This window comes from Phacochoerus africanus, chromosome 9, assembly GCF_016906955.1.
Source record: "Phacochoerus africanus isolate WHEZ1 chromosome 9, ROS_Pafr_v1, whole genome shotgun sequence".
Taxonomy (NCBI): Eukaryota; Metazoa; Chordata; class Mammalia; order Artiodactyla; family Suidae; genus Phacochoerus; species Phacochoerus africanus.
In genome coordinates, this window is record NC_062552.1 from 82,352,459 (window position 1) to 82,364,904 (window position 12,446).

The window sequence follows — 12,446 nt, forward strand, 5'->3', positions numbered from 1 at the left end:
ATGAATGTGTCCAGCAGAGAAACCACCCACACCGTTAGCCATTTTATCCTCCTCCGCTTCCCCTCACACCCACAAATGCAGCTCCTCTACTTCGGGCTCTTCTCAGTAGCCTACACCCTGACCCTGATGGGGAACACAGCCATTGTCTGCGCTGTGCGGTGGGATCGGCGCCTTCACACCCCCATGTACATCCTCTTGGGGAACTTCTCTCTCCTGGAAATATGTTATGTCACCACGACTGTCCCTAACATGTCGGCCAACTTCCTGTCCACAAGCAAGTCCATCTCCTTTGTGAGCTGTTTTGCACAGTTCTATTTCTTCTTCTCTTTCGGGTGTGATGAGGGCTTCTACCTTTGCATCATGGCCTTTGACAGGTACCTTGCCATCTGCCGTCCTCTGCACTACCCACGCATCATGACAAAACAACTGTGCACTGGCCTCATCGTCTTTGGGTGGTCCTGTGGGTTCATCCTCTTCCTAACCCCGGTCGTTCTCATTTCTCAGTTGCCCTATTGTGGCCCAAATGTCATCAACCATTTCATGTGTGATCCTGTCCCACTGATGATGCTGTCCTGTTCTGAAGACACCACCACGCAATTCATTTACTCTACTTTCAATACCATTTTCATGACTGGCACCTTTCTCTTCATCCTCTGCTCCTATGCTCTGGTGATTCTGGCTGTGCTAAGGATGCCCTCGGCAGCGAGCAAGTGCAAGGCTTTCTCCACTTGTGCTTCTCATCTGGCTGTGGTAATCCTCTTTTTTGGCTCTGTTATGGTGATGTATGTTAGCCCTGGATCAGAACACCCAGTGGAAATGCAAAAACTTGTGACTTTATTTTATTCTGTGGTAACACCTTTATGCAATCCCCTAATTTATAGCCTCTGGAACAAGGAGATGAAGGCTGTCCTAAAGAAAGTCTTTGGGAGTGAAATATCTGTTCATAAAACATTAATCAGAAGTCATAGTGAATCAAGTACCAACACAACCTACCTTAATAAGATATGAGCAAGATAGTTTTCTAGAAAATGTAATGATATTGCAAGGGAATTGTTATGATAAAACCAATAATCATCATAAAAATCATTCACTACATGATGGATTAGCCTTAGTTAAGAAATGAAGTTGTCTTAAGAAAATTGAACTTTTCATTATACCTGAGTTCATCAAGAGAAGTATAAATCTGCTTTGTATTTCAGAATTGGAAAAACATATAAGGATGTTATATAGGTCATAAACTTGTTTTGAGATTAACACTATAAGAAGATTCTCCTTGACTGGTAATTACTGACTAAAACGAAGAATTTCGGTATGAAAGTCATCCAGCCTTGTAGGTGTGATCTTCCACTCTGATACATGTTTTTACTCTAAGGATTGTAAAGAAACAAATAACCTTAGCTGGATGTGAAGCTGTGAGTCAGAAAGTACCCAAAATAAGAGTTAGGAATTTAGAGGTTATTTACATAGGACTAAGATAGATGATAAATGTAAAGGGCCAGGCATTAGTCAGAACTTAACTCCTTTGCTGCAAATCCAATATCAATTGACAGGTTTTAGGACCATATTTTGTTTCAGTATTTTGCCATCTGACATATTTAAGTGTTATCCAAAATGTCTCCAACAATCTTCTCTTCTTTAGAATATATAATTACAACTGTAGGTTTGATTATAAATTGTATTTTTACCATTAGCTACCTATTTTTTAAAGATGACTCTATAAAATGTAACATAACGCAAGAGGAAAATAAAACACAATTTACAGAGCTACATTTACAGCCTTCAGAGAGTCACCTTTTCCACAAAGTAAAGTACAATTATAATTGGACTTTCTTTAAGAAAGAACCATGGATTTGAGGTTGTCTGCACATGGAGGGACAGGATTTCTGGGAGTTCAATAACAGAAGGAAAGTTTTCTTTACCCTACTTCATAGTAGCAAAGTGGACTGAATGGCTGAACAACTGCCTGGATTAATTATTTACATAAGCAAAAAACCTTAAGAACATCATCCAAAACATCTTTAACATAGATATAATATGCTGATGTTTTCCTGAGTATTTTAATTATGATTTCCCTCTGGGTACTTATGGCTTGTTCATCCTACAGTCATCTACCTTTACTGACAGATAGGGGAAAGAGATGAAAATGTGGTGATTAAAAGGTACTATTGTTTCTAAATGTGTGTGGTTTCTGCATTTGTTACCAACTTTGAGGTAATAATTAATCAGGCTCTTTGCATCTCAGACTTTCCATATCAGGAAGACTTCTACCCCATATTTCAGGTTGCTGCCACTTAAAATGGAATGAAATCTATCTTTTTAGTGATAAAATACGAACTCTGAATTTGTCTCATTTGTTTTAGATGAACTATTTTTAAGGATACAAGCGATAATCTATCTTACTCAATAGACAATTTCTTGTCTTCACAATTTCCCTCAGAAACTTCCCTACACTACTATCAAAAAGTTACATTCTGTCTAAACCATAAAATAAATTCTTACTTCCTCAGGTACAGAAATCAGCCTTGCAGCCTACTTCATTTATTTCAATTAACATGTACTATAATTTCTAAGCATTTATCAACTGAATCACTGAAATAAACCAAGTATATAAAAATCTCCAAGTTTTCCAATATGTGTTTCTAGGAAAAATCCATGTGAAGTTAATAGGAAAAGGAAAAAATGCCTGCTCAATTTTGTTAAGTGCCATATTTAAATAAAGCAAGTAATGGGTTATGCCAAATTAAGCAAATTCATGAAGTCTTCAAGACATTATAAGCATTATGAATCTCCAAAATACATACATTGGAATGCAACTTTATCCAACTTTGACAGGATAACTTCCTTTTCTCCAAAATCACCTCATGAGATTATTATTTCACTAAATGTTTTGAGAAGAGTCACTTTATTATATACAACCCTCTGGAGCAAGTTATAATCAATTCCATGCTAAAAAAAAATTTTGAAAACTAACAGTTCTAGTGAGGTTCAGGGATTTCCCAAATATCCCACAACTACTAAATGATAATGGAACCAGAAGTTTATTGTAGAAAATGCTGTTGGTTAGCTTCTTTTTCAGCTGCAGTTGTACTGAATAGTTCCACATGCATTTTAATTCAGAGTAACAGTGTTCCCCTGGAAAAGCACCACACAGCTTTCAAATTTCTGCCTCAGAGGTTCTCAGAAGTCACCAGAGCTCCACAGCCTGTACATAAGTGCAGCCCTGAAATGTTTTGGGATCAGTACAGATGGATAAATGCATAAAACATCTGCCTATTCCCTATGTGTTTCAGAGGCCTTGAAATCCAGTCTTCTTCTACAGTGGCTTTCCCTCTCCCTCTTTTACTCTCTCTACTCCTTCTTGCTCTCTAAGATCACCTTATATGTAACATCTGCACCCAATTCCCTATATAGCTCTGCTTTCATGAGAGTTCTTGTGAACACAACTGGTATATAAGTGGCACCACAAATCACACTCCAAGATCCTGGAGAGATAGCGGGATCTCCAGTGCAAGGAGTAAGTCACATGGTGATAACCCCTAGTATAGAAGAGAATCTCTGTCACTAAGATTTTCAACTCTGAAAAGCTGGAAGAAGTCACAAGTAGAAGGAAAAGTACTATCTATGCAATAGCTCTAGCATTTAAATAGGATAGAGACAATGAATTATAAGAGCCGTCGAATTATGAACTCTTTTATTTCCTTTTTTAACTCAGTTTCATTATTTCAAAGGTGGTCCATAATTTCTTTTTTTTAATTCATTGGAATTTATTATATTTTTAACTGTACAACCATCAGCACAACCTAATTTTAGAACATTTCCATCCCAAACCCCCAGTCCACACATCCCTACCAACCCAAGCTTTTTATTTCTTGACTTATTTAAGAAAGAAGTGTAAACTCTGGCAGACAAATTATCATGTCAGAGCACATCTCTAAAATAAAGGATAAGTTGCTATACTTTGCAACCCTGCTACTAAGAAAGAGGCACAGGATTTGGTGGGATATTTGAGATGTCGATAAAACTGAATTTGTTTGTTTTTGCTTGGGTTTGGGAGGGGTTGGGGTTTTTACTTTTATTAGAGTGTAGCTGACTTACAGTTTTGTATTGGTTTCAGGAGTACAGCAAAGGGAATCAGTTATACATATACATATAACCATTCCTTTTTCTCATATAGGTTATTACAGAATATTGAGTAGACTTCCCTGTGCTATACAGTAGTGTTATCTATTTTATGTATAGTAGTGTGTATATGTTAATCCCAAACTTCTGATTAATCCCTCCTACCCCCCACCACGGTTTCCATTTTGGTAACAACCAAATTTGTGGACTACTGCTATGATACATTTATCAAGTGGTTGACTTGGAATGATATTGACTTTTAGTGGGACCAAGAGCAAAAAGAAATCTCCACAGGCTGCTCTTCATGTTCCCCTGCTGAGCAGCAGTATATGTAGATAATAGTATGATGTGATAAGCATCATTAGACTGTTACAGCACATCCTTTAATTCCTTGAATAAGGTCACACTTTTTATTACATAGAACTATTTACCATTTGCAAAGGATATCTTGATTTACATTGGGAAAAAGACCTGCACATCTAACTTTGAGAAATCAGGTGGCAATGCAAACAAAGCTTTCCATGATGTGCAGGTTACTGTCATATCTACCAAAGTCATAAATTCAGGTAAAAACAGCAGCAATTCGTGGTGCATCAGAAATGGTACATTAGTGTATCCAGGCAAATTCAAAGGACACATCACCTATTTCTGCTGCACAAACACCTCTTCCTTAGTTTATACCTATGGTCTCATAATGGATTCCTAACAACTGGTAAATTAAGAAAGAAGAAACTCAGTCCTGATTTCAGGGAAGAGTTGACTCATATACCCATATAAGCCAGAAATAGATGGTTGCTACATCCAGCCTAACTCAGAAGCTGACTATATCCTGATGTTTAGGACAAGTTCTTTTAGTATGCAGAAATGAAAAACGTAAACTTACTTTTTCATTTGTGTGATGTAAAAACAAAACAAAGAACACTAAGGTAAGGACAGTCATGAACTCTTGGGCTATAACAAATGCTTTTTCTGGTCAGGCGGGGATTTGGAAGAAAGAAGAGAGAAAATCAGAGAGGAGAGGATTCGAAGATGGAAAGATATCCCACGCTCCTGGGTTGGAAAAATTAATAGTGTAAACATGGCCATACTACTCAAAGCAATCTACACATCCAATGCAATACCTATCAAATTTCCCATGACAGTTTTCACTAAACTGGAACAAACAATCCAAAAATTTATATGGAACCACAAAAGACCTAGAATTGCCAAAGCAATCCTGAGGAACAAAAAACCAAGCAGGGGACATAACTCTCCCAGACTTCAGGCAATATTACAAAGCCACAGGCATCAAGATAGTGTACTGCTGGTACCAAAACGGACACACAGACCAATGGAACAGAAGAGAGAACCCAGAAATAAACCCAGACACCTATGGTCAATTAATCTTCAACAAAGGAGGCAAGAACATAAAATGGGAAGACAGTCTTTTCAGCAACTGTTGCTAGGAAACCTGGACAGCTGCATGTAAATCAATGAAACTGGAACTCACCCTCACACCATGCACCAAAAAAACTCAAAATGGCTGAAAGACTTAAATGTAAGACAAGACACCATCAAACTCCTGGAAGAGAACATAGGCAAAATATTCTCTTATATCAAACTTACAAATGTTTTCTCAGATCAGCCTTCCAAGGCAACAGAAACAAAAGCAAAAATAAACCAATAGGACTTAAACTGACAAGTTTCTCATAGCAAAGGAAACCATAAAAAAAAAGAAGACAACTTACAGAATGGGAGAAAATCATCTCAAATGATGCAACCAACAAGGGCTTAATCTCTCAAATATACAAACAATTTATACAACTCAACACCAAAAAAGCCAATAATCCAATGGAAAAATGGGCAAAAGACCTGAATAGACATTTCTCCAAGGAAGATATACAGATGGCCAACAAACACATGAAAAAATGCTCAACGTCACTGATTATTAGAGAAATGCAAATCAAAACTACTATGAGGTCCCACCTCACACCATTCAGAATGGCCATCATTAATAAGTCCACAAACAACAAGTGCTAGAGGGGTTGTGTAGAAAAGGGAACCCTCCTGCACTCTTGGTGGGAATGTAAGTTGGTACAACAACTATGGAGAACAATATGGAGGTACCCTAGAGAATTATACATAAAACTACCACATGACTCAGAAATCCTACTCTTGGGCATGTATCCAGACAAAACTAACCTTGAAAAAGACACATGCACCCATATGTTCATTGCAGCACTATTCACACAGCCAAGACATGGAAACAACCCAAATGTCCATCAACAGAGGAATGGATTAAGATGTGAGATACACACACACACACACACACACACACACACACACACAATGGAATACTACTCAGCCATAAAAAAGAACAAAATAATGCCATTTACAGCAACATGCATGGAACTAGAGATTTTCATACTGAGTGAAGTAAGTCAGAAAGAGAAAGACAAACACCATATGATGTCAGTTATATCTGGAATCTAATATATGGCACAAATGAACCTTTCCACAGAGAAGAAAATCATGGACATGGAGAACAGACTTGTAGTTGCCAAAGGGGAAGGGGAGGGAGTGGGATGGACTGGGGATTTGGGGTTAATAGATACAAACAACTGCCTTTGGATTGGATAAGCAATGATATCCTGCTCTATAGCACTGGGAACTATATATAGTCACTTATGATGGAGCATGATAATGTGAGAAAAAGGAGTGTATATGTATATGTGTGACTGGGTCACCTTGCTGTACAGTAAAAAGTTGACAGAACAGTGTAAACCAGCTATAATGGAAAAAAATAAAAATCATTAAATAAAAAAAAACTTTATAAAAGAAAAAAGAAAACATCAGAGAAGAAAGAGGAATGTGGATAGAACTATGGGAATTGACACAAAGTGTGCAAATCTTAGCATTTCATACCAATGCCCACTGCAGTGGATGAAAACCAAGTGAATAGAATGATTCATATTGCACATCAGGTAGCTTTTATCATTGTCATCCCAGTGTTTCCACAATATGTTCACATAATGGTAGGGCTGAGATTATGCATGAGACCAAAACATGAGCCTCTACCAAGATTGACGTAGTTATCTAACTAGTTACCTAACTATCTACAAATGACCAGGCAGCCAGCAGTAGAAATTGATGCTGAGCCATCAACATGATCTTAACCGAGAAGAAGCAGCAGGCCACTTGATGGTAAATTGATTACATCAACTCCTTCCTTAATAGAGAAGTGATGATTATCCTTTCTGAAACTGCCACTCACCCTGGAAACAGGTTATGTATGCTTCCCTTTTAATAGCTATCCACATTTTCTATTCACAAAAACAGACATTTCAGTTCTACATCTTACATATTATCAATATATATTCTCAAAGTGTGAATATATTCCAAAGCACAAAATCAAAGTATAAACCATTAGGAGAAAGACTGATAAATATGATTAAATAAAAAATAACTTTGATTGGTTTAAAAAATTACTATATATACTGAACAGGCAAATGCCAAAATGGTAAAAATGAGTATTTATAAAATATAAATAATTACTGCAAATCAAGAAAAATGAACACATGAACAGCAAATGACTGATATACATAAATGGGAAGAAAGGGAAAGAAAGGCAAAATGAGCCATAAAATATTTTACATTCAATCTAATTGCTAATTAATTAAATAAACACACATTAAAATAATGACTTATTACTTTAAAATATTCATAATGGTAATTTGCAAAAAGAATTATAATAGCCTCTGTGTGTGTGTTTGAGAAATGTGAGAAAAATGAGCATTCTTACTCCCTGCTAGTTGGAATGTAGCAACTAAAATAGCAACAGATTCACTCTAGTTTGTACACTTTAAAAAGTATATTCCAAAACAACAACATGTATGATATGATCCACTTTTAATGTAAACATAGAGAAAGATATACATCAAATGTTAATGTTATATCCTTTTTTGTTCTGATTTTTTAGGTTCTCGATAATGATATATAGTCTAACTTCCATAATTTAAAGATTTTTTTAAATGAATCAACATTTTGAGAGAACTCAAGAGGGAAAAAAATCACAAAACACTTCTCATAAAAAAAAAATATGAATGTAGATGCAATAGTAGAGGGAGTGAGGAAAGCTATGAGTAGAACTGAGGTATTTTTCACATAATCCAGGATCTCCCTGAGCCAATGCCAGATGCCTGCCTCCAAGCCTATTAAAATTCTGTTTCTGCCCAAATTATTGAGTCAGGGATTCTACTTCTCACCCTGAGATTAACAGTCACATTAAGGATGCATGTGAGCCTCTCAAAATCCCAGAAAATTCTCAAAATCTTCAACAGCAGTATCTTCTCAGATCCACTTCCCAGAGTAATGACAATAAAAGCAAAAATAAACAAATGGGACCTAATGAAAATTAAGTTTCTGCACAGCATAGGAAACCCTAAATGAAACAAAAAGACAACCCATGGAATGGGAGAAAACATTTGCAACTGAAACGACTGACAAGGGATTAATCTCTGAAATTTATAAATACCTCCTACAGCTCAATACCAAAAAAATTAACCCCATCAAAAATTTGGCAGAAGATCTAAACAGACAATTCTCCAAAGAACACAAATGGATGGCAAAAAAAAAAAAGAAAAGATGTCAACGTCACTAATTATTAGAGAAATACAAATAAAAACTACTATGAGGTACCACATTATACCAGCCAGAATGGGCATCATCAAAAAGTCTACAAGCAATAAATGCTAGAGAGGGTGTGGATAAAAGGGAACCCTCCTGCACTGTTAGTGGAAATGTAAATTAGTGCAACCACTAAGGAAAACAGTATGGAGATTCCTCAAAACACTAAAAATAGAATTACCATATGATCCAACAATCCTACTCCTGGGCATCTATCAGGAGAAAACCATGACTCAAAAAGATACGTGTACACCAATGTTCACTGTAACACTATATACCAAGATATGGAAGCAATCTAAATGTCCACTGACAGAGGAATGGATAAAGAATATGTAGTACATATACACAGTGGAATATTACTCAGCCATAAAAACGAATGAAATAATACTATTTGCAGCAACACGGATGGATCTAGAAATCATCATGCTAAGTAAAGTTAGTCAGACAGTGAGACACAAACATCATATGTTATCACTTATATGTGGAATCTAAAAAAAGGATGCAATGAACTTATTTGTAGAACAGATAGAGACTCATAGAGTTTGAAAAACTTATGGTTACCAAAGGAGACAGGTTGTCGGGGAGGGATAGACTGGAGGTTTGGGATGGAAATGTTCTAAAATTAGGATGTGCTGATAGTTGCACAACTATAAATACAATAAAGTTCACTGAATTTTATTTTTTTAAAAAGGGGAAAAGGGAATTAACACTGCAGGAAAAATTAATTAAATTCACTTTCATTTAAAAATTAATTATATAATGTATAGGGCATGTTTGCAAAGAACAAAAGCAGCATAATGAAACTAAGCACTACCTATATCAACTCCAAAAGTTTTTTTTTTTTAATAGAATGATTCATTTACTTTTTTATTTTTATTTTTTAGGGCCACAATCACGGCACATGGAAGTTCCCAGGCTAGGGGTTGAATCGGAGCTTAAGCTGCCAGCCTATGCCACAGCCACAGCAACATCAGATCTGAGCCATGTCTGTGACCTACACCACAGCTCACACCAATGCTGAATCCTTAACCCACTGAGTGAGGCCAAGGATCAAACCCACATCCTCATGGATAATAGTCAGGTTCTTAATCCACTGAGCCACAACAGGAACTCCTGGAGCTGATGTTTTAAATCCAGAGGTTGTCTGGAGGTGTCAGCAAATCAGAGGGGCCATTACTAGGTGACAGTCTCACTAACAAATTCAGGGAGGCCTTTTCACCTTTGTGCTTATCACTGACAGTAAAATGCACTTGGGGATTGAGTGATGCACTGTGACTGTCCCTGCTGTTCCTGAGGGGTTGGTCTCCAGGGACAATATGTGGCCAGAAAGGGATGCATAATAAATAGAAAGGAGAGTTTCTTGCCACTTTACTCTTTTCTGCAGCTAAAGAGGATCCTTTGTGAAGATCAAACTCTGGCAGAGTATCATCAGGAACCCCAAATTCTGCACACCTACAATCTCTAAGAGGGCTCAGATGGTAGCCCCTTGACTGCCTGCTGCAATGTCCACTGTGTGTGTTATTGCTACAAAAAGAGGGCTGTGCATGCTCTTTTGTATTTCTTTCTATATTTTACATTATAGATGAAGTCGTTTGTAAAATAACATATTTTTTAACAAAGGTTTCATTCTTCCTCACGGGGCATCTCAAATGTCTATCCAGAATATAGTTGTTTAAAAAACCCAACAGGAAAATCTGAACACATCTCTGTTTTGCATTATCTTTCAGATAACAAGATGACAGAAGCCAGTGAGCTTCTTACCACTTCAAAGGAGATAAAACATTTGTAAGTAATGGGTGTTTATTTTCATTAGCTATAATTAAGATTGAACAGTAATATTTACAGTGAAAGGAAAAGTCAATATGTAGTCCCAGGAAGAACTCACAGTGACCCAAGGCAGGGAGAGAAGGACACCTGGTATGTTGAACTTTTAGAACAGTGAGGCAGGATCAGAGGGACCGTCAAAGACCAAGAAGGCTGCCCCTGAGCTGGGAAAGGAAGGAAGGACATTCACAAGATTCCAAGTTGTATTAAGGATAAGATTTGGGAGTTCCCGTCGTGGCGCAGTGGTTAACGAATCCGACTAGGAACCGTGAGGTTTCGGGTTCCATCCCTGCCCTTGCTCGGAGGGTTAGCCATCCGGCGTTGTCATGAGCTGTGGTGTAGGTTGCAGACGCGGCTCGGATCCCACGTTGCTGTGGTTCTGGCGTAGGCTGGAGGCTACAGCTCCGATTCGACCCCTAGCCTGGGAACCTCCATATGCCGCGGGAGCGGCCCAAGAAATAGCAACAACAACAACAACAACAACAACAAAAGATAAGATTTGAAAGAAAAATCTTCCACTTCTTTCTCTTTTTCTTTGTGTGATATTTTCTTTTCTCCTACTTCAAATTTTGATTGACACCTGCTCATTCAAGAGCCACCTTCAAAACATCAAAGGCTACTTCTCAAGGGCTCCTATTCTCACCTTGATTCTAAGGTGAGTTTACACTGATGCTAACTAAAAGTGAAAAGGAGATTTATCATTAACATATAAGCCCCCTGAAACACTCCTTCCCTTCCACTCCTGTTCTTTATCACGTTTCTTGGCCCTGTTTACATGCAGTCTTAACCGCAGCAGTCAGTTCAACTAAGTAAAATTATCATCACACTAAAGAATGTGGTGGTTCTTACTATATACACTTTAGCTAAATATCAAATAATAAAAACTTCGGTTGTCTAGTTCTGCTTTCTTGCATCATACCATCTTTTCTGGTCACTGAATATCCAGTCAAAAACTCCTCCAATGAGCACCTAATTTTGAATTTATGGCTTATAGTTTCCCATTTCAACTCACCAGTCTACGGCACCATGTTTGGTTGGTCTTTCTGAATGAACACAAATCTTTTCACACTTGATCTCTCTTTGGCATTTGATGGAAACTGCTAGCCTGGAAGACACCTACCTCACCATCTTAGGTGATGTACTTGATGTAAACTAGAGAGAGAAGACTCTGAGAATTATGTAAATAATCTTTTCCTGTGGTATATGGCCTCAGGCCCTAACACAGCTCTTTCCTGACACCAGTCCTCCTCATGCACAAGTGGAAATTTAATAAAAGCAAGTTGCATATGAAGAAATTAAATATACATAAGGAACAGAGCTAATATATACATAACTGGAAGTTGTACAGAAAAAAAAAGGTTGGGTTTTAGAATTGCTGCTTAGAGGAACAATAAAACTCAGTGCTATGTTTAGAAATGTGAAAGCGTCTTTTTAAGGCTCTAGAGAACTGGAGCGTAGAGAGGAGTGGAATTTAATGAGATGATGAATGTTAAGTGACAGTCACAATGTTTATTACATAACAGTGGTTGCTGTTATGCTTACTGTCTTAGAAGTCAAATGTTTTTTAAAGAAAGTGTCCAAAAGTGGATTCCTATCATAAAATGTGCCAAGAATCAGGACACAGGACAGATCAAAGAGGAGTAAGGCAAAATGGTATGATACTCAGCTTTAATTAGTAGCCTTGTTAAAATACTTCTTTATTATAAATAGGAATTTGATTCAAGGAGGGAAAGCCATAATATGTGCATAATATACTTTTTTATTACTCAAATGAATTTATCACGTCTGTAGTTGTATAATGATCATAACAATCTGATTTCACAGGATTTCCGTCCCAC

General features: G+C 37.2%; 1 protein-coding gene across 1 annotated transcript; it reads left to right on the forward strand.

Moving 5' to 3' along the window:
• LOC125136735 (olfactory receptor 11G2-like) lies at positions 1-1,008 on the forward strand. The gene has a single exon (XM_047797527.1). It carries the CDS (start codon positions 1-3, stop codon positions 1,006-1,008), a length of 1,008 nt encoding a protein of 335 aa, XP_047653483.1.
• Positions 1,009-12,446: the final 11,438 nt, after the last annotated feature.